General features: G+C 46.2%; 2 protein-coding genes across 13 annotated transcripts in view; one reads left to right on the top strand and one right to left on the bottom strand.

The window, feature by feature from the left end:
• Window positions 1-22532, bottom strand: part of ATG13 (autophagy related 13) — a 46958-nt gene that overhangs the window by 20267 nt on the left and 4159 nt on the right. For 2 of the 8 annotated variants that reach the window (XM_074272303.1, XM_074272300.1), the window contains exon 1: window positions 8875-9182. The exons of 2 other annotated variants lie outside the window; for them this stretch is intronic. The gene's annotated coding sequence lies outside the window, so the exon portion shown is untranslated. Of the gene's footprint in view, window positions 1-8874; window positions 9185-22532 lie in introns of those variants that run through there. 4 more of the 8 variants (XM_074272302.1, XM_074272296.1, XM_074272308.1 and 1 more) reach the window with 4 other exon arrangements.
• HARBI1 (harbinger transposase derived 1) lies at window positions 9510-21294 on the top strand. Of its 5 annotated transcripts, none has more exons than XM_074272317.1 (3): window positions 9510-9615; window positions 11720-12500; window positions 20593-21294. In XM_074272317.1, exons 2-3 carry the CDS (start codon window positions 11831-11833, stop codon window positions 20967-20969), a joined length of 1047 nt encoding a protein of 348 aa, XP_074128418.1. In that variant the 5' UTR covers window positions 9510-9615; window positions 11720-11830; the 3' UTR covers window positions 20970-21294. The 5 variants fall into 5 exon arrangements, with proteins under 5 accessions (XP_074128418.1, XP_074128415.1, XP_074128414.1 ...); XM_074272314.1 differs by having other exon boundaries at window positions 9546-9642; XM_074272313.1 differs by having other exon boundaries at window positions 9568-9875.

The raw sequence follows: 22532 nt of genomic DNA, 5'->3' as shown, positions 1-22532 counted from the left end.
GCAATCAATTCTAAGGGAGCACCTATCCGGATTAAATCACAGGTTTAAGTACACAAGTATTTCAAGGCAACAGCTGCACCCTTGCTGGATTTTTAAGGCCTCTTGTCACTGACTTGAGGAAAAAAAGAGTCTACTTTTACAAACAGGCAGTTTGCTGCTAATCTTTACACAATTGTGTAAAGCTATTTATAGTGAAGAGCTAACTTTAAAAAAAAAAAAAAAACAAAACACCTCCATAAGAAAAAGTAACTTGTGAAATTTTCCTTCATGTCCGTATACACACACAGGTAAAAAAGGAAATGTGCCAAATGAGATGTGTGGCCAGACCGCCATGGACCACCCAGCCTCTTGGAGGCCATGCAGCTGGCTTACTTTGCTCATCCAGAGAGAACTGCCAGGTCGCTGTGTTTAACCACCAGCTGAGGTGCTTAAAGAGGGTCTCTGGCTCCAAATCCACTATTCTTTCCCTTGTTTGCCATTCACAGCTTAATATCCAAAAAAATTATACAGACTTTTCAAAGAGTGCTCACCCTAGTGAGGATGGTAAGTAGCTCATTAATGAAAACATTTAATTTAGAATTGCACTAGAGAGGCCAAATGAGTTTGAAATTCTGAGAGGGCAAAAGCAGATTCTAGGCAGACTGTCATGGGGCTGGGAGCTGCCATTGTCCTGAGCAATGCTTATTAGGTGCCAAAGACATGAAAGCAGGACTGCCAGCTATGCCATACGAAGGAGGCCAAGGCCCAGGCAGGGCCCTATGTGCCCACAGCTATCAGGTGGAAATGAAGTCAATTTGTTGACTATACTGAATAAAGTTTTCTGAGCTGGAAGTTTTATGTTTCTTCCTCAAAAACCCTAAACTCCGGCACCTGCCTTTTGATTTGTGCACAGCCTTCATTTTCCTGTGGGTGTGACCTTTGACAGAAGGAAATTTTCCGGCCACAGGTTCTCAAGCTCATATCAACTATCAATTAAAAATTCCTTCCCCAATCAAACACAATAGTATTTATGAAGCACAGCCCTTTGTTTATAGCAGGTGTTGAATGTCTGCTAAGTGATCCTTATGTACTCAACACTGCTAAGTGCTATGGGGGAAGTAAGTACATTGTATAACACATGGTTCCCTGAATTCACAAACTCACCCAGTTTGGGAGACAGAAAAGCATGAAATAGAAACTGGTGAAAATTGAGTCCAAGAGGGATTTCACTGAGTTTGAGAGAGAGTTCCTGGAAGCAATGGATCTGGGTCGAGGCTTTAACAAGGGGTGACAGTCAGGTGGGCCAAGTGGTAGAAAGGACTGTATGAGCTCCGCCTGGAAAAAGGGAGGAGACAAAGTTGGTCTCCTCTTTAACTCTTATCTTGCACATGTGACTGAGGGGAAGCACATTACTTGAGGTGTACTAGGAGCAGAAATTGTTATGGAGCCAGACAGGGAAAAGATCAGTTTGGTAGAAAGGGCTGTGGGTGAGAGGTGCTGAAGGGATAAGGCCAGGATAGCAGCAACAAGGATAGGAAATCAAGGACAGAAGCACAGAAGTCAAGGGGAGCAAGGGAATGCAGGCTTGCCCCAGGAGGACCTCAGCTAGTTGCTATTGGGGTAACTGGGGATGAGCCCTTCTACCTCTGCCTTGGTTTCCTCATCTGTAAAAAGGGACAGAAGTGCCCATTGCCTGGGACTAACACATGCAAAAGGCTCTGCCAACTTTGAGGCTATGGGAAGGCAAGCTCTCAGGATGATTTCCATTATTGGGCCAAGTGGAGAACTCTAGAGATCATCTACCTGGGGGTGGGGGGGACCTTTTCCTGCCAAGGGCATTGGATAGTTATAGGGCAAGTTGAGGACCCCAAGCTGCAGTCGGGTGCTGTGTCTTGCCTACAGCTCACTGCCCTCAGGAGCCTTAGCAAATAGTTTCTGGGGCCTTCCTGATCTAGTCCAACCTACTCATTTTTATGGAGAGAGCTGGGATTTGGCCAAGGCCATGCTATTCAGAAAGGCATTTTTCATGGAGAGGGGACAGGAGATGGCAAGAGACAGATTCACATTTATTTCACGAGACTAGCAACAGTATCACCAATGGAAACCTCAATGTGACGTGACTTTTCCCTTTAGATGAACACTTCTGGGCTAGCAAATCAAAAGCTTCCATGGAAAGAAAGGAAATAGGACAAAACATCATCTGGTTCTCTTACTAATCAGTCAGTGAACATTAAGATCTTACTATGAGTCTCTGCCCTCACAACATGAAAACAACCACGTACAAGACAGAATAAAACGAAAATAACCAATAGAGGGAAGGCATTCCAATGAAGGGATCAAAAAAGGCTTCTTGAACCTTTCATCTCACACATCCTGTAGGAGTCACTTGGCAAAGTTGGATATACCAAGTCTAAGAACATTCAAAAAAAATATTTCCACTTATCCTAGCAAAGTAATTCTCTTGGGAATCATCACTGATCCTTTTGTTCTTCCTGCACAAGTCTGAAGATCACTGCTCCCCTCCTTCCCCGGAACATCTCATAGATCTACCTGGTTGCATCCTTTACCTCTGTTCCTGGACTTCTGTTTTATTTTAAAAGGTTCTGAGATTTCCCTTACGTGAATTAAGATGAGCCATAATAAAAGATCTGTTTCTCTTTCTCTCTCTTTTAAATATAGATTTCTCTTTTGGAAAGTTACCTCCAAGTCTCAGGAATGACTGGATACAATCCGGCTACTGATCCATAGATGTGAGGCTGAAACTTAATACAGAAGCATCAAGTCGAACCTTTCCATTATATAGAGGAGGAAATTCACATCCTGAGAGGTTAAATGACTTGCCCAAAGCCACATAGGTAATAGGTTCCCTAAGCAGTGGGTCTGCAGATAGGAAAGCCAGAGCAGGGGTACCTTTTTGGATCATGGACCCTTTTGATGGTCTCATGAAATAGTCAGCATAATAAAAATGGCAATTGTTTCAATTAGTTTACTTATTACCAAAAACTATTTTGTAGAGCTAGAAAAAAGATAACAAAATTAATCTGGACGCACAACAGATCAAGGGAATTAATGGGGAGAAATATCAAGAAAAGTAGCCTAACTGAAATTAATAGGGTACCTTGGCAAGTCAGTTGGCAATACAATTAAGTTGAAATTTTGTAATTTAACTTCCTTGTTCTAGTTCTGCCCTTAGAAACAAAGATCAAGTAATCTCTTTTCTGTGTGACAACCTTGATTTATTTGAAAATGGATTTTGCAAAAAAAAAATTTTTTAGTGTTTATGTTTAAGCAGAAATAAACAATCCATGGAGCCATGGCCATTGGAGGGCCTCTGAAGGTCAAATGGGACCGTAGAGTTGGCTGTGGCAATATCAGGGAGCTGAGGAGAAGACAGAATGGAGGAGTCTACAAGAAGGCTGTTGGAACAGCCCAGTTATTCAGGGAATAAAAACCCACAGCAAAGTGGTGGAAGTATCAGAGGGGACAAAAGGGCATGTTATAAACCTGATAGGCCTTGGCAACAAATCTGAGGTTGTGCAGGGAGAAAGAGTTGAGGAAATTGGGGTGATTGGGAGGAAGCCACAACCTTCCTGGCTTTGAATATGGTGAATTAATTGATGTAGCTACCTATCCATTTGTTTATGAGGCAATGGGGGTTAAGGGACTTACCCAGTCGCACAGCTAGGGTCTTGAGACTGGATTTGAACTTGGGTCCAACGCTCTATTTACTTGGACTAGCTTGCTGCTCCTGGACACGCTGAATTTAGGTTTGGAATGCTCAATAAGCTGGAGAATCTAGAAGTCACCAGCAAGGTCTGGACTGAAATAGTAGATTTGAGACTCCTCAGCAAAGAGATAATTGAATCAGTGGGAACTGATGAGATAGCCGCCAAGTAAAACAGGGAAAAGAGAAGTCCCACACCCAGAAGTGTCTAGAAAATTCAGAGAAAGGGTCCAGGAGAGGCCTAGAGAGGCCATTGGATGAGTGTCCTGAATGGTGGGTGTGTTGGGCTAAGAGAACCTGAATAACCTGGGGCAGGCTAATGAGATCAGTCTAGCTCCACCCCACCTCCACCCCCCAGATCAGGTCAAACTCTTCCTTGGGGTCTTGGGCAGTCTCACCTGGCCAGTCCTTTCAGGAATCCTGTCACAACCCTGAATTTAAGGTTAAAATTTCCCTACGAAATCTACTTTTGGCTCACTCCATTCTCACTGCCCTCTTTGGCGTTAGTCTGCACTGGCACTTCCTCTCCTGGTGTCTTCCCCCCCTCCCCCAAGCCAGGGGGGCTCTCTCCTAACCCCACTTTTCACAGCTAACTCTTTTAGGGGGCCAAGTCCCTTTCAAGATTTAGCCTGCCAGCTAAGGCTCCCTTTCTACTAGGAACTGTTGAGTTCCACTGAGGAACTAGTCTTTCTGTGCTCTCCCACTCTATCTCATAGTTACCTTTTCTATTGTACCTCTTATCTCCTCCTCTAAATAAACTTGCCTTTTGCCTAAAAGAACGGCCATTGTGAATTCTTCACATGACTGGATGCCAGCATTTGGTGCTAAATCAGCCACATGGGAAAGATGAGCAACTTTTGGAAGGAGCGGTTTCAGAGGAAAGATGAGGTTTAATAGCTTGTCTCCTTTCTGGCTCATCATTTCCTCCCCCCATGCAGGTCCCAAAGCTCTCCCAGACTCTCTAGTTACTAGAGGGCATCCTGGATCATCCAAATATAGACAGCCCTGCACTCCCACAATCTCACTTAGATCTTGACATGAATTCAGACTGAACACATTCCCAAACTGAGCTGATCCTTGGGTCATGGGAAATGTGATGGATTTGGAGTCAGGGGAAACTTTCCTCGGACTCTATCCTCATGACCCGCATGGATAGCCTCAGTTTCCTACTCTGATAGGAATACCAATTGCAACAGCTTAAACAGGGCTAAAGCTCAGGTTTACCAAACACTACAAAGCCAGTAGAGAAATATTCCCCAGCTAGTAGCTTCCATAAAAAAATGATACTGCCCTAGGCTCAGCAAAACAAGCTCGGAAGCTCTCCCTCCCTTCTCTCCTCCCCTTTCTCTGATTTGGATCTCTTTTCCCCAAATTTGGTGCCTAAGGACAATACATGGAAATGAGAGCTGGCCAGCTCTAACGGAGAGGCTTATAGCTATTTTTTCCAGGGGAAACCAAGGTTACATGAACATCATTTTGTACAACCATCAATTAATAGTAAGGAATCCATTTCAAAGGCTATATTAATACTTGAAAATCTATACACCTCTTTTCTATTAAGTTTCCCCCACCCCTCCCAGCTTCTAGATAACATAATCTTCCTCCACCCTTTATAACAATGGAAAACTTGAAAGTTTTAGTGACTGATTACATTGCCTCCTAGAGAAGGGGTGGGGAATGTCCAACCACTTAGTTGTTTTCAGTCAAGTTTGGGGGTATTCTGGGCAAAGACACTGGAATTGTTTTGCCATTTTGCCAGTACTTTAGCTCATTTTACAGATAAGGAAGCAGAAGGATTAAGTGACTTGCCCAGAGTCACTTAGCTTAAGTGCCTAAGGCTGTGTCTGAACTCAGATCTTTTCAGATTCAAGACTCAGTGCCCTACTCACTGTGTCCACCTTTTGGGTGGACAGTTCCCCTTGAAATGTAAGATCCTTAAAGGGGGTCATTTTATTTGTCAGTCCATCTAGCAGGGTCATAATAGGCATTTGCATGCTTTCTAGAGGACACTGATGTTTCAAAATGCCATTATGAAGGCAGTCACTTCTGTTCTGCTCAAAGACTCAGACATCTAGTTTTAAAAGGAAATTCCAAAACACACAAACATTTGGTTTGCAGACAATTCATTCTATGATTATTTAAATTTCACACCTAAGGGCCTCATTCCAAAGACAAAAATTCAAAAGCACAGAGGACTTGGATTCAAGGTCTGCCTAATATGAACCAGTTGTGTGAAAGTCATCTTGATGAGGGTTGAAGTCCCTTTACCCATCGCTGACCTTGATTCACAAATCCTGAATATCCGGGCCCAGCCCTCACCTGATCTGAGCTAACTGAAAAGCCCACCGAGAACTTAGGGGTACCGCCCATCATCTTTTGGGTATAAAAGAGGTGAGCCGGACCGCCCTCATTGCAGGAGCCCTCCCAGCCAGCACATGGTATCCTTCCAGCCATGTAGGGGTTCCTGCCCGCCCAGCGGCCACCTCTGGCCCTGGCGTCTTTCTAACTGAGCTTTACTTCCAAATTTCTACAATAAACCTTTTATTTATCAATCTAGGTTTTCGGGCCTGTAAATTCATTTTACAGGGGACACTGCGCCTCATGGGATTACCTATGCGCCGAGAAATGGGGTTCCCCCTTTCCTTTCCCTCATTAATCTCACTTTCCAGTGTTTTACACAGACAACTTTCAAATATAACAACAGAACCATAGCTCCAGACTGCTTTCCCCTGTCCCTTACCCCAGCCGACCTTCTCCTCAAAAAATCCCAAAGCTTTTCATGAAATAAGCGCAAAACTTTTGAAATTACAGTCATGATACCATAAACTATTCTATTATTGTTCAGGGTATTCTTTACTTTGTTCTGTAAACTGATTATAGGATTATTACCAAACGTACCCATTAAGAAGATGAGAGAGGGAAAATACAGGTCTGCAGAGTTAAGGAAGTTTTTATTCCCTGTAAATCTTGTCTCTACAGTTCCCTGGATAAAGAAGGGGCTTTCCAAACAAGAGTCATCCTGGAGGGTGTAGCTCAAAGAGCTCTCTGTCTCTAAAAGCTTTTAGTTTTAAGGTCTTTGAGTAAAACAAAATCCCCCATAAAACTTGATGACCTCATGTCAGAATATCTATCAGTTCATGGGAGTTTGCTTACTTGAATTCAAATAATCACACTGGGGGGAAAAAGCCTAAATACCTAAGAAAAAAGAAGTCAAAGCATAAAGTTTTGTGACTTTATCAAATCTAAACTGGATGGGCCACTTTATGAGCCGTGCACATTTCTTCTTTCTGCAGTCACAAAATGTTAAGGAGACCATTGCTACATCACTATCTTTGTACTTATTGTAGTCCCCAAGTAGAATGTCCTGAGAGCAGAATGTTCGTGAAAGCAGAGATTGTTCCCTTTTTATCTCCAGGGGTCAGTTAGCCCGGCGCCTTTCCCAGAATAAATAGGTGATTGTTTGTTGAACTGAACTTTGTAAAGATGTTTTAGTTTTGTGGAAAACCATGAGAGAGAGGGCCTGCTGTCTAAGCTATTTAGAAATGGTGTGCCCCTAAGTTAACACCCCTCAGTAAGGAAGAATCGTTCTAGTCTATTCTAGTCTTCTGGTCTATAGACTCACTGAGCGTCGTCTCACGTTCACAGTACTGTAAAGACTACTTATCGATCTAACGCACTGTTACAAAGGTGCTACTGTTCCAAAAGTAAAAGAGAGATGAAATAAAGGCTGGCTGAATAAAAACAACATACGGACAAAAAGCGCTAGTGCAAAGAAGCAAATTCAGAGTGAGAAAAGAGATGGAGCCCCCAGAACTTACCTCTGAAAAGTCACTTCACTAGTCAACAGTAAAAACAAAACAAAAAAGGAAGGGGGAGGAGAAAGACTGGCCTACCTGATTCTACTTCCCTTCCAGCACTGTCTATCCCAGGAGCAGAATCACCTCTGGGGCAGGGACTAGCATTTGTCTTTGGGTCTCCGTCTGAAGCCTGGGCCGGCACCAAGGGATGTTGGGAAATGTACCTGTGATTTCGTGGGATTTGGAGCAAACGTCTAAGGGAACGCAGGCCAGCCCTTTCTCTGCCTGAAGGAGCTGCTAGAGAGCGGACGGCCAAGGTCACAGAGGCAGGACCCGGAGGTGGGCCTTCCACACTGAGAGACCGGGAAGTACCTGATAAGCACCAGCTACCCTGAAGGAGGGATCTAGTCCAATTCACTTATCGCTCCTCGAGCTGAGGTGGGCTCTACAGGTGCTTCCAGGAGCAAAGAGAGAGGTTCGGGGACCTGTTCTGTAGCTAGGAAAGGCCAGAGGCGGGATTTGAACTGAGATCTTTTCATTCCAACCAGGGCACTCTCCCCACTATTATTCTTCCAACCACGTACAACCAACACCGTCTTTTTTGCTTTTGGTGGGAAAAAGGAGGATTCACTGAGTCAGCGAAGTGCCAAAAACCCTTGGTCAGCCAGGCAGCGTCTGCAGCCCTCCCTCGTGTGCGGCGGCCAGGACGCCTGGCCCGGGCCTCTCTGAATTCAGATCCGGCCTGTACTAGCTGCATGGTCCTGGGAAAGTCCCTTAACCCTGCTCGCCTCAACGTCCTGACCCGTAAGGCGAAGCGCAGGCAGAACGGGCCAAGCACTTGGGCGGGGAAAATCCAGAACCGGGCCATGGCGAGTGGGCCATCGCTGAGGGCCAGAGGGGCCTGCCCTTCTTCTGCCCCTGACTCCAGGAGCCAGAGCGGCGCCCGCACTCCCGCAGGGGGCCCACACAGGTTCCAGCCCTCTTTCCTCTAGGCCCCCACGGCCGGGGCCCGCAGGACAAAGCGGGAGCTGGGGGGACCTGGAGGGCTCAGGCCCCGGGCCCGGCTCCGCCATCCCACGGGCCGTCCCTTTCCCCAGAGTCCTTCCTCGTGGTCCGATACCCCCCCCCCATCCTTACGGGTGACCGAGGGCCGTCGGAAGGCCGCAGTCCCGTGACCGGAGGCTGTGAAGCCGGAGGCCGCTCCCTCACCTCACACCCACGGATCCGAACCCGCCTCTCCAGCGCCTCGTTTGCCTACGTGTAAGCGGGAGACTTGGGCGAGGGGACCCGCGGCCTCAGTTTCCCAGCCTGTAGGCGGGAGGGCTGCACAGGGGACGCCCCGGGGGCCTCCGTTTCCCTCGAGACAGGCTCTACCTGTGGGGCTCGGGGCTCGCATTCCGGGGCCCGGGGCGCCTCCTCCGGCCTCGGGCTGCGCTCCGCCGCTGGGCGCCCGGGGCCTCCTTCGGGACGGGCCGCGGGCTCTGCGCCTGCCTCGGCTCAGGGCCGGCCGCCCGGGCTCCTCAGCCTCCGCGCTGCGGGTGCCACCGCCTCCGACTCCGCGTCTTGTAGAGATCTGGGTCCACTCGTCACGCGCTGCTCCGGCTCCGGCTGCAGCCCCGCGGCCTCCCGGCTCCTGGCGCCGCCATCGCTACTGTTTGTTTTCATCCGCTTCGCTGGAGGAGGGGGGGAGGGGAAGACGCAGGAAAAACTCGGGACGCATCCGCATCCGCACTTTCGCTTCCTGCCCCACAGCCTCCATTCGTCCTTTTGCGGCCCGGAATCCTTCTGAAGTTCGAGCTTCTTCTGCTACAAATCTACTGTAGCCAATGGTCAGACTTTGAACAGGGAAGAAAACGGAGAAACGATGGTCAGAGGGGAAATGGAAACCGGCGGCCGCGTGGAATCTGAGGAGCAGAAATCAAAGACTAGTGGGAACAGTCGAAGCCGGCGAAGGGGCGGGGCGAGGGAAGGAGGCGGGGCAGCGCGAGCGGGGGATTCTGCGCTGGAGATGACGTGACTTTTCTGGGGTGACGCTCGGTCGCCCCCGGGCGGCGGGTCGGCTGCGAAGTCAGCGCAGCGCGGTTCATGGAGTGGTGGAAGCTGCGCGCCGTCGGCGTAGGCCTGGCGCGGCGTGCGGGGCGGGTGCGCTGCCCGGTCGGCGTGGGCCCGGCCCGGCGTGCAGAGGAGGGGGGCGCGCTCCGCTGCGCCGTCGCGAGGGCCTGGCGCGGCGTGCGGGGCGGTTGCGCTCCGGGTCGGCGCAGCTCGGCGGCCCGCTCGGGTGCCCGGCGGAGGCAGCGGCGCGGGTTCCGAGGGGGCGGCCGGAGGTCGCGGCTGGCGGGGGCGGGCTCGGAGCGCGGCGCTCTCTGGGGCTGGGGGTGAGGCCGGAGCTGAGGGAGCGGGCGGCCCTCGGGCGGGGCAGCGGAAGAGCGGGTGCTGGAGCGGGCCTCGAAGGCCCTGACGGAGGGGGCAGGACCTGCGTGGGGTGGGTGCCCCGTCCAGGCTTGGGTGGGTTAATACCCCTTGGGTGGGATCCGAACTGGGGGGACCCGGCATGTGGGTCTTGGCCAGCCCGCCTCGTTTAGTCCCCACCCCCACCTCTGGCTGGCCACCCCTGCCCGGACCCGGTAGCAGAGGTTGCATTGGGGCCGGGCCCCGGAACTTGGGAGGTAGGAAGGCCCTGTCCGTGGGGCCGGACTCGGCCCTTCCTCCCTTCCCCCCATTGAGATTGCAGGGTCCCCGCGGGAGCGCCCTCTCCCGGTTCTGTTCCTAAGTCTGCAGTGTTTGGCCCTGAAAGGCGGGTCTCCAGGTCGGGGTCCCCCCCCCCCCCCCCCCCCCCCCCCCCCCCCCGCTCGGCTGCTGCCCCTGAGGACCCTCCTCCTGAGCCGCTCTTTCGATGGAATGGCGCCCATGGACAGGCCGTGCACACAGCAAAGGCATAATAAGTGCCTGACGGGCTAGATGGAATGCTAAGTGGGGACCGTCTCCAGCTGCCTCATCCTCATGATGGCTGAGCCGAGCACCCCGAGCCAGTCACCTTCTCCCTGCCTCGGTTTCCTATCTCTAGAATGAGGGTAATAATGGCACCTGGCTCATGGTGGCTGTGAGGATCAGTAAGGTCACACGTGAAAAAGCCTTTTCACACCTTTGTGTACGGAGCTATGTAAGTGCCAATGAGGCATCCCAAGGCAGATGCACAGAGGCTCCGATGGGGGCCAGGTCCTGGGTTAGATGCTGGGGATGCTGAGAAAGGCAAAAGGTGGCCCTTGCACACGCGGGCACCCCTCCCCCATCCCCTCCAGCTCACAGGGCAGTGAGGGCCGAGAACTCAGAAAGGGCTGGGAGATTGAGCCGAAGAGATGGAGCTTGGGGAGATGATGAGCTACCTTTCCTGGGCTTCCTCAGAGGATCTGAGAGGGGACAGAAAATGCTCTCCCATCCCAGCCCTTAGGCCAGTTTTGGTTTTTGCAGTTGCTCAGTCAGACAATAAGAATTTATTAAGTGACTACTGTGAGCATCACTTCATCTGTGTTTGCCTCAGTTTCCTCAACTGCAAAATAGGAATAACAACAAAATAGAGAGAAAAACGCCCTTGCTGGATTGTTTTGACGATCAGTAAAGGGCTTAGCAAGTGCCTGGCACAAAGCAGTCAGTAGTGGCTGTATAAAGGCTTATGCCTCTCTTCCCCCTTTCCCTCCCCCACCCCACACCCTGTGTCAGCACTGTAACAAATGCTGAGCATGCAAAGAAAAACAAAAAGCAGCTTTTGGTGTCCAGGAGCTGGCAGTTTAATGGACTTCTGACTGTGGCCCCACTTCAGAGTGGCTTGATGCGATACCATGTTTTTAAGGGGGGAGGTAGAATTATAAAAATACTCGAAAGGATCATTTTGCAAATAAGAAAGTTGAGGTCCACGTGGCTCGAGGGCCTTGGCCATAGCCATAAACGCAGTTAACGCTGAAACTAGACTTCCCTCAGTTGATCGATGTATGTTTTATGTCATCACAACCAACAGACTTGTGCTATTCTTTGGAGGAATAACTCACTGTTAAGTGAGAGCAGAGGTTGAACTGTGAGTAAGTAGGAAGTAAATAAGCCCGTCGTGAGGCATTTAACTCAAGAGCAGCTTATCATCTGACACTTTCCCCACAGACCCCACAAACGCGTGGCTCTTCGAGGCTTTGACTTCTTTTACCAATCTCTCTCCATTTCTTCTCCACAGAGAGAAGATGACAAGTTGTTAAAACTGTTGGAAAGACAGCTAGCTGTTGAATTCCGAGTACTCATGTAGCTTCTTGCTGTCAGACAGCGCTACTGGCTCACTGAGCTCAGCATGGCCATACCAATAACAGTTCTGGACTGCGATCTCCTGCTTTATGGCCGGGGCCATCGAACTTTAGACCGCTTTAAGCTGGATGATGTGAGTGATGAATACCTTATGGCCATGTATGGATTTCCACGACAGTTTATCTATTACTTGGTGGACCTCTTGGGAGCCAGCCTTTCTCGACCCACTCAACGGTCCAGGGCCATCAGCCCAGAGACCCAGATCCTTGCAGCACTGGGCTTTTACACTTCCGGCTCTTTCCAGACCCGGATGGGAGATACCATTGGAATCAGTCAGGCCTCCATGAGCCGTTGCGTTGCCAATGTCACAGAAGCCCTGGTGGAACGGGCCTCCCAGTTCATCCACTTCCCGGCAGAGGAGACCTCTCTTCAGAGCCTGAAGGATGAATTCTATGGGCTAGCAGGAATGCCAGGGGTGATTGGAGTTGTGGATTGCATCCATGTAGGGATTAAGGCTCCCAATGCCGAAGACCTCTCCTATGTGAACCGGAAGGGTTTGCACTCTTTAAACTGCCTGATGGTGTGTGATATCCGAGGGGCTCTGCTGAATGTAGAGACACATTGGCCCGGCAGCCTGCAGGACTGGGCTGTTTTACAGCAGTCGGCTCTGAGGAGCCAATTTGAAGCGGGGATGCATAAAGGCTGCTGGCTTCTTGGTAAGTTTGAACTCGGGGCTAAAAAATCCTGACCCTTTTACCTCTGGATTTTACTGGGATGAGACACTAAGAGAGATGAAATGCAGACATTAATAAGTTTGTCTAATAAGGCACTAGTGTTACTTCTCTGTTTCATTCCTTAGTTCCATTAAAGTATGCTCTGCATGGGACTGTAGAAAACTAGGTGAGCTGTCACAAGAGGGAAAAGCCTTTCAAAAAAGCGAGATGACGCTGTCGATGGCAGAGGAAAATTAGCGGGCAGGGTTAACTTTTGATTCCAGCTGTTTAAGTTAACTTTTCCCCCCTCTCTTAGGCATTGCTCATGTAGGATAACAACGGTGGAGGATGGAACATTTTTTTAGAGATACATCTAAATGAAGGACTGCAGTTCTAGCTGTACTCTGCATGCTTCCTGGCAGATAAAAAATAAATTCCAGGGCCACCTTGAAGACTACTTATTAAATTGGAGAGTTGTTCTGATCTCTGTCTAAAGAGAGAATACTCACAGTCATAACATTATAGTAGATCATTGAATTAGTCCATAAGCATTAACTGCCTGCTATGTGCCAGGCAATGCTGAGCAAAAATTTACAGTGAGTGAAATAATCTTTACTTAAGGAGCTTACATCATAATGGGGAAAACATTTTGAATATTAAGAAGGCAAATGGAAAGTAACTGAGGCAGAGTCCTTCTGCAGAGTATAAGTGGTTGGATGGGATCAGGAAAGGCATCTTCTGATTAGCACATGGAGAAGAGAGGGATTCTGTGAGGCAGGACCAACTTCTCAGCATTGGGGGCTGAATGCAAAGGTACAGAAATGGAAGGGGGACTATTAGATGTGAGGGCCGCAGAGACCATTTTGGTTGACTCAAAGAGTATGGGAGTGAATCTGCAAAGCTAGATTGGAGTTAGCTTGTGAAGGGCTTTGAAAACCCAAGGAGAGGTTGTAGCTGGAGGGAGCCTTGTAGTTTATCAAGTCTAGGGAGAAAGATGTTCAGATATGCTCGTGAGGAAAACCATTTTGACAAAATGGGACCCTGGAATGTCTAGAAACTCAAGGTAGTGAGTCGACTTGGTAGGCCCTTTCAATGAACTTGCCAAGAGTTCCTTCTCTTTATTTTGAACACCTCCTCCATCCCCCAGTCTGGTTCTCTCTTTCCCAGTTGTGGCCGTCCTTGCTGAGGCCAAAATGGACTTTTGGTTTCAGCCCATCCTCTTGCACAGCATGCAAACTCAATGTTCCTCTCTCTTCAATCCTCAACTTCTCCCTATTTTCTGCGTCCTTTTGTACATGCCTAAGCCTCCCCCATCTTAGAAAAATCTTCACTAGACCCGACCAATCTCCTCAAACATTCATCCTTAATCTCTTCCCTTCTTGCCCAGTCAGCTAGCCCTTTTCCCAGGGGCAGCATCCTCATTACACACACTTAGTTTGGCTTTCCAGTTGCTCCCCAGCATCTGTCATAGGACTTGGGAGCCAAGCTGGCAGCCTGTAGAGCAGCCCCACTGAACCCTTCTTGGGTGACTGACTGTGGGATGAAAGGCTTCTAAAGGAGAGCCTTGGTTTCCCTGTGGAAATAAACTTTAACTATTCATTTTTGTCTTGAGGAAATGTTTCAAGGGGAAAGGACATACTAAGAAATGTCTGTGGCACAAAAATAAAAAGCAGCACTAAACCGTTTTTAAAAATAACAAGCGATGAGCTGGGCCTTGAAGCTGAGTATATAAGAATGTTTATTCCAATAAGCATTAAATCCAATTTTGTTCCCAAATGCATCCTCTTTCAGATCCTGGATAGGAAAATCTGGAGTCACTATGGCCTCAAAGATCATAACATAGAATTAAAACTAAAGGAGACTTTCAGAGTTGAAAGGGATCTTAGAGATGATTCAACACAGCTTTTTCCCAAACTCCTTTGGCCAGGAAATACTTTGAGGCTTGAAGTAGAGTTAAGGGACCTATAAATGTTCATCCGAAGCTGGATGGAGCTTCAGAAGGCAGAAGTGGAAACATTTTCAGACACAAGGGAGTTTAATGTCAGAAGTGTCTGGTTACCCTTTGGAGACAGAACATTTCTTCTTTTCTTTTTTTTTGAGGCAGTCAGGGTTTAGTTTTGATTTAGTGACTGAGGTTACCTACCTAGTATCTGAGACTGGATTTTGAACTCAGGTCCTCCTGACTTCAAGACCAGTGCTTTATTAACCGTACCACCTAGATACTTGCTATCTTTTTAAACTATAAGCTCATTTACTTATTTACTATTTGTAATCCAGTTTCTGTTAATTTCCAAGAAGTATTATCATGGATAACTTTAAAAAACTATAAATGCTGACACCAGTAATAAGAATGTTAAAGTTAGGAGCATTTGGGAAAGTCCTACTATGTGTGCAGCTCTATATTGGATGAAGTAGGAGGTTGCAAAGGAAGTCAAAGAGAGGTGGAGCTATGAAACATGCTTAATTAGAAGAAAGGAGCCAGGAATAAAGGCTCCAGTTTCTGATCCCACAAAGTACGGGAATGAGCAAGATGGACTGGGGATCCTGGTGCATGCCCTCCTGTGTGTCCCCGAAATCCACTTTTGTGTCGTGGATCAAAAGTAAGACTTGGGATCCCAGTTGAGCTGGGTTCAAATTTCTCCTCAGACCTCAAACTCATCTTCACTTTGTGACTGAGTGAGTGACTAACTTTCACGGCTCTAAGCAACTTTCTCATTCTATTATCATCATTTACGAGCATTTCTGAAGATGTTTCTGCCAGGTGCTGGGGACACAAAGAAAGGCAAAAACCCTTAAGCAGTTTACATTCTAACAGAGGAGACAGCATGCAAAGCATTCCATGGGTACCAGATATTGCCCTTCCTTCTCACTTCTGGACCAGGAGTCAGGGAATTGGTGCCATGACAGGCAAGAGAGTAGATATGAGAGAGAAAGGACTGGGCAAGGCCACCTGCCTCACTTTCTCCTCCGGAGTCGTAGCATTCTGGTTGTTTTTCTGGAGGTCTTGGAGCAGCCTTCTTTTCAGCAGAGCAATCACTACAAGAATAGCCAGGTGTTAAAGTCCAAATTTATTATCTCCTTCACAGTCTAGTTTCCTTGCCTGGGGCTCGGCCAGCTTTCTGGAGGTCCTCCAGAATGGGTCTTGGTTTCTGTGGGGGAGGCAGGAGGACTCCCATAACTACCTCTGTCTTGAAGTCTGTCTCAGTCTGAGAGCTTGTGCTCCAGCCTCCAGTCTTCAGTCTTCTTCCAGTCTGTCTCCAAGGTCCCTCTGAGTCTGACCCTGGCCTTTTTGAGTCTGTCTCTAGGTCCTCTCTTAAATACTCTATTACAATTAAATCCATTCATCATAATTGAGTATAAGCAAATCATTATATCACTAGGGAACCATTATTTTTTGTAAGATTAAATCAGTCATACTGAACTAGAGAACTATTAATCACTATGCTAAACTAGATAACCATTGTCTTATCAATTCCACTGACTTAACACCTTGTAAGAATCCTTGTTTCTGTACAGAGTTCTGGCCCATAACAGTCTGGTTCTGATGGCAGGATACGGATCAGGACTCCTGAAGATGGCCCTGGACGCAATGGGAGACGCTGGCCTTTTTAAGCTAAGGTCTTTAACAGGTCTCCGTTTGTCTGAGGTAACACCTATTCAGTGATTAAGGCCAGGGAAGAAATGAGGCAGAGAATCTGGGTTACCTAGTTACAGTGGAGATAAGTAGTCATCTCAGAGGGAAAGCACAGAGTGGGGGATGCCAGGAAAGGTCTCTTACAGAAGCCCAAGTGCCAATTAGCAGCTTCCTTGTAATTGGCCGGGCCTGAGGAGTGAGGGCTGTGTGAGGGGAGAGAGAGAGATGCTTAGGAGCTATATTGGGAACGAAAAAGCAAGACTTGGCAGCAGATGGACTGTATGGGTTCCAGGGACACGCTGAGGATGGCACTGGAAGTGTGGGTGACACAAGTAGATCTCGGTGGCCTTGATAGTAATGGGGAAGTTGGGGAGGAAAAGGACGTGAGGGAAGGAACTTCTGCCTGTACATGTTGACTTTTAATTAGGTACCGGGCACCAAGTGCCAGGTGTAGGCAGTGAAGATTAGAGTTGGAGGAGATTGAGAATCCTCTCTTTGGCTCCATACGAGTTGATGAGCTCACCAAGTGACCTGGTCTAGAGGCTGATACAGAGCCCTGGAGGATAGTCATGGGTAAGAGCTGTAATCTGGAAGATGGAGGTCCTGATGGGAGAGAGACCTCCCCCCCCACCTCTTAAGAGAAGCCCCCTCCCCCCAGTGTCAAAGGCTGCAGAGAAGTCAGGAAAGGCCATCACACTTGGCAAAGAGTCACTAGAAGCTCTGTGCAAAGCAGCTTTTAAAATTAAATTTTGTTTTTAGTCTGAATTCAATTAAGAGCGGGCATTTGTGTCCACAAAGCAGAGCCAAAAAGTTGATATGGGAACAGGCAGGTTTTCTCATGTGTAGGAATGGGCTCGGCCCTTTATAAACACTTCCTCACTGGAACTTATTTAGAAAGGTTGGTGCTCTTATATCACCTTTACAGTCGGGGAAACTGAGGCTGGATTTGAACGAAAGTCTTCTCATCCTGTGTTCTCTTTACTGAGTTGCCTAGTGGGCCATCAAGATATTTAAAACAATTTATGAAGAAGACAAATTAATGGAGGCAATTGCCCACTCAGAGATCTGGGATGAGATAGGAGTGGCTAGGCCGCTGGCTGTGTATGTACATGACTTTTAGGAGTCTGTTTCTCCAGACTGAATGACCTCATTTCCTGCTTTGGCTTTACCTCTCCTCCAAACAGGTGAGCTGGATTTCTGTGACTCAGGTTCTTTGCTCCACCCTGATGAGTGTGTTCTTCCAAGAGCTCTGCCCACAGGCCTTCCTGGGCTGATCATGCTGGCAAACATAATACAGCTTTTTTTCCTTAATTATTTTTTTTTCTCCAATTACATGTAAAAACAATTTTTAGCCTTCTTTTTTTAAAAAGTTTTGAGTTCCACATTTTATCACTGCTCCCCTCCTCCCTTCCTGTAAGCAGATTTCGATTATACATGTACAATCGTGTAAAACACTTCCTTATTAATTACTTTGTGCAAGAAGACTCAAAACATATGAAAGATAAAGAAAGGGAATGAGGCAGTGAGGAAGAAGGAAAGAAAGGGAATGAGTAAAGGGAGAAGGAAGACAGAAAGCTTGCTTCAATCTATATATCAGTTTTCTCTCTGGAGACAGATAGCATTTTCATCATGAGTTCTTTGAGATTAAAACAATCTCCAAAACAGAACATGGTATTGCTCAGGAGAGCTAAATCATCAACAATCCCTCAGTGTACAGTGTTGCTATTACGGTATACGACAGTCTCCTGGTTTTGTTCACTTCACTGAATTCGTGTCTTTCCAAAATTATCCTGCTTGTCATTTCTCAGAACAAAACAGCATTCCGTAACAATGCCATCCCACAACTTGTACAGTCTGGCCTCAGAAGATGGACATTTCCTCAATTTCCGATTTTTAGCTACTGTAAAAAGAGATACTTTAAATATAAACATTTATAGGTCCCCCCCCCCCCTCAGTCTCTGCCTCATTTCTTCCCTGGCCTTAATCACTGAGGCATTTCTATACATATATATGAACATAAATATAAACAAATAGATTCTTTTCCCTATCATCTGGCTTTTGATACTGATTGCCTCAGAAACTCAGAAGTGATAGATGTATCTAATCTGTATCTGCCCAAGAGTCTCCTCTACAACACTGAGGACAGGGATGGTTATTTAGTTTTTGCTTGGAGACCTCTATATCTGTACATCTCCACTAAAAGACTGACCTAATAGCGTAGCTACTGTTCCATTTTTGTTTGTATCTCTGTCACTTTTAGTGTCTAGCACATAGTAAATGCTTAAGAAATATTTGCTGACTGATGAAGTGGGAGTTCTGTTGCTGCTGCTAATAGATGGGTAGTGTATCCCATGCAGGGTTAATTTGTAAATTCAGAGAAATGCAAGAATACACATATGAAGTGGTGCAGAATGAGTGAGCACAATATAGACGATTACTTCAATTGTGTCAGCTCTAAAAGGCCACAGAATTCAGATAGAAAATCTTGGAGTCACTTAAAGCATTCCTGGAACCAGGGTGTCCCAACTCCAAGAATTGATGTGAATTTTCAGTTCTTTTTAGCAATCTGAAGACATATTGTGGCTCTGTTCTAGACTTCAGGTTGTTCTTTTCAAGCTAAAGATTAGAAAATAATTCTAGGTGACTGATAAATTAGGCGATAAAATGTGTTTTTTTTTCCCCCCAGCCAATGTCAGCAATTCTAGCATGTAAGGGACAAATAAATCATGAGAAAAAAATAGCCAAACAAAAATGTTTCAGAGCTTTTCTATCTAATGTGTTGTTTTTGAAATTTTCTTAGATTGAGGATCAAAATATTTGCCCATATCCAGAACTCTGGGCACATTTTCAAGGAATGATAATGCATTTATAAAATAAACTGCCAATGAAACCATTACTTGGTCTGGAATTTAGAATTCCGACTTGGGTGTTGTGGTATTATGTTTCACAGTTTGCAATATTTAACTATTCAAAGTCATCCAGTTCTTTAAGAGAGAAGACCTAAAGGGAATGGAACTTATTTTCTGTACGTTTGTTACAATGCCTAGCACATTTCTCCATGAACATTCCATAAATGTTCACAGAAATGGATCATGGGTAGATATCAAGGGGTCAGCAGTTGGACAATGGAGGCCTCAACAAGGGCTTCTTTATATTAGACTCATGAGATTGTGACCCTGTGTGTGGCCTTTCACCCACCAGAGGCAGTGAGTCATGAGCATTAAAAAAGCATCATCCAATCATTGCAGTGTTAGATCAGGTCATTGGTACCACAGTTTTTTTTGGTGGTTTTTTTGGGAAGCATTTCCTGGGTCATTCTGTCAGAACAGTAATTGGAGACCAAGTGCCCTAGTTGAATTGTTTGACTGAACTCTAATTTTTCTATTAACTTGCTGTTTCTAGCATACTGACTTAGCTTCTTCAGTGCTTTGGTATTTCTGTCAGCTTTTCTGGTCTACAAAAATGGTATGGATCAGTTGACTATGAAGTCCTGGTTCTGCTCTAGTTTCTGCTACTTATGCTAAGATCATGCATTTCATTTCCTTCATGATACAGCAGAGGAAAGGGTGCTGAATTTAGTCATAGAGGATTGTGATTGGAAGCTTGGCTTGGCCATTTCCTACCTATTTGGCCCTATTTATGTTGCTTGCCCTCTCGGAACCTCTTACATTCTCATCTGAAAAGCTGATGGGATTGCTCATGGTCACCTCTGAGGTCCTTAACACATTTACTACACATATGATCCTTTGATCCCTGGGGTAGAATGAATGATCTGTTGTCTACAAATCCTGCCAGATGCGATGAAAATTATGTGAATGCTAGCAGTGTTTCATTTTCTAAAATATTAAATAAGATTTAGGAACTTGTGTCTACATCACTAACACAAATTTATGACTCCTCCCTTATTGGGGAAAATACTAGACTCCCCAAAATAACATTCCTGAGTTCAATCAGTGTTCTTTAAACCTTAAGTTATTCTGTGGCCAAATTAATTTGAGAAATACTCTTGTATTCTGCAGAATCCAGTGTTTATGTTAACTTTTAGGAATTGCTGTCTTCACAAAGGTGTCTTGAGACACCTTTCTTGTGAACTCACTTTGTGGATGGAAGCATTGGGTTATTAGATGGTTAGTTGGAGTGAAGAAATTTTGTCAAAGTGCAATCTCTCCAGTATCATGGGATCTTTTCTTCTGCTAGCTTTACCTTCTTTCCCTTGCCTTGAAGCTCTAGAACCCATTATAAGGTTTTTTCCTCTTGTTTCACTCAGGTCCATTAGCAGCCAACCCCTGTGGTTCTGCCTGATACCAATATATTTTGAATTTCTTCTCTGGGTCTTTCTCATGGACCACGGGCCTAGAACTGTTGCTTTTGTTTACCTGGCCTCAGGGTGGTGTCTCGGCTATTCCCTTTCTATGTTGTACTCCACTGATAAAAGATTTTGATGTTTTCTCTTCCATATAGGTGACAGTGCCTTCTTTCTTCGCACCTGGCTCATGACCCCACTTCATATTCCAGGAACCCCTGCAGAGTATCGCTATAACATGGCCCATTCTGCGACGCATAATGTAATTGAGAAGACATTTAGGACCATCCAGTCAAGATTCCGCTGTCTGGATGGATCCAAAGGAGCACTGCAGTACTCTCCCGAAAAGGCCAGCCACATTATTTTAGCTTGCTGTGTGCTCCACAACATTGCTCTGGAACATGGGATGGATGTGTGGTCTTCTCCAGTGACGGGACATTTGGAGCAGCCAGAAGAAGAACATGAGCGCATGGAGACACTGGACTCAGAAGCTGAGCACGTGCGCCACGAGCTGATGCTTGCTCACTTTAGCTAGTCTGGAGCAGAAGGGAGGGATCTTGTCCATGGCAGACATGGCCACTGGTATAAGGACACTTGTCCTTCATACATAGTTAATGCCTGTGTTTTATGGGATGCACCTGCAAATTTAGTAACTAAATGAAGACTGCAGTTGGAGGCTTTCTGGTGAATTCCAGTTTGAAATTCATTTATATTAAAACCAAATGGCTGGGGAGAAGCTCAATTTTATATATACAAAGTTAAAGGGAAAACTAAAGTAATTAATAGCTAATTCAAATCACAATATCCTTTGTGTATCAGTTTTCAGAATATTTCTAATAAAATTTTCTTATTCTAAGTTATCAACATAGTCCTTCTAATTCTCCCTTTCGTTTAAATATAACTTGAGGTGAATGTAATTTTGACCAAGAAATGGTCTGCTCTACCTAGTAAAGAGAATCTTGCCAAGTAAGATAACTATAGACCAATAGTAGCCTAGCCTTTCAATTAAAACTCCGAGGCAAGTCTCCAGACATCTGGTTCAAGTATGTTCTTGTTCTCCAGCCTGCCTTCCCCATCCTTTTCTGTAGAAGGCTTGATCAAAGGCTTGATTATCCTTTCTTAACATGAAAGCAGTCTCATTGGTACAAGCCTCACAATCTCTAATAGGGAAACAAGTTTGCCCACTTTGGGGATAGCTGGTACCTGCGTGGATCAAGGTTCTTAATGTTATGACGGTTGAGACACGCTCTCTGGTTTCCTAATACACAAAGCAAGAGCTGAAAAGGTGAAAAGAACAATGAGGGAAACCTTCGGAGAGGGTTGTGGAATGTGGCTGGCCTCTCTCAATGGCAAGGGGAGGTTTAAAATCCTGTTTGGGAACCCCAAGTGCTGCACAAATTTCCCAAGCAATAAACAATCCTCAACTAAGCCCCTGCTCTAAAATTATACCGATTTAAAAATACCCTGATTGAAATAAAAAAATGTGTGAATTCGGTTCACACATTGATGTTTTCACTAGGGACAAAAGGAGCCTTTCCAAAGGATTCTGATATTCCCAGTGTTTTAGCAGCCAACCATGTGCTGTCTCTGACCTGCACTCTTGCTCTGCTCCTATCTAGTCAGGGGTGTTAGTCTGGTGATTGTCAGAGCAGAGAAATGAGCAGCTGATGACAGAAAAGGGAAATAAATAGAGGTGACTCATTTCTAGATTAAAGACAATTAGGGATTATCATCTGTTGCCCTTTCCAATCTGAATGCTATTTCCCGGCATCTTGATTCCTGCTCTGCAGAGAGTGGGTATATTTGGCAGGAAGGCAGGTATGAGGTTGGGCATGATGTGGCTGGGGTCATGAGTGTGGTGATGTCATTGAGGTGGGGTCAATAAAAAGGCTGAGAGTTTCAGCTCTGGTCTCATTGTGCAATAGTACTGTCCTAATTATTTTTTTCCTGTCAGAGTTTCCTGGTTTCCTTGGCTTATTCTGGTTCTCAAGCCACTTTGCTTAGCTCTCATTTTTCTTTTCTCTATTCCTCCAAGATGTTTATTTCCCACATCTGGGTTTAACTCTTATTATGATCCCCTTCACTGGAAAAAAAAAAA

The sequence above is a fragment of the Sminthopsis crassicaudata genome, chromosome 6 (assembly GCF_048593235.1).
Source record: "Sminthopsis crassicaudata isolate SCR6 chromosome 6, ASM4859323v1, whole genome shotgun sequence".
Lineage (NCBI taxonomy): Eukaryota > Metazoa > Chordata > Mammalia > Dasyuromorphia > Dasyuridae > Sminthopsis > Sminthopsis crassicaudata.
Note: the sequence above shows the minus strand (reverse complement) of the source record. Positions and strands in the feature narration are given on the sequence as shown.

Coding starts and splice junctions, on each gene's coding strand:
- HARBI1 (XM_074272317.1), top strand. CDS start 11,831: ATGGCCATACCAATAACAGTTCTGGACTGCGATCTCCTGCTTTATGGC. Junction 12,501..20,592: donor TAAAGGCTGCTGGCTTCTTG/GTAAGTTTGAAC, acceptor TCTTCCATATAG/GTGACAGTGCCTTCTTTCTT.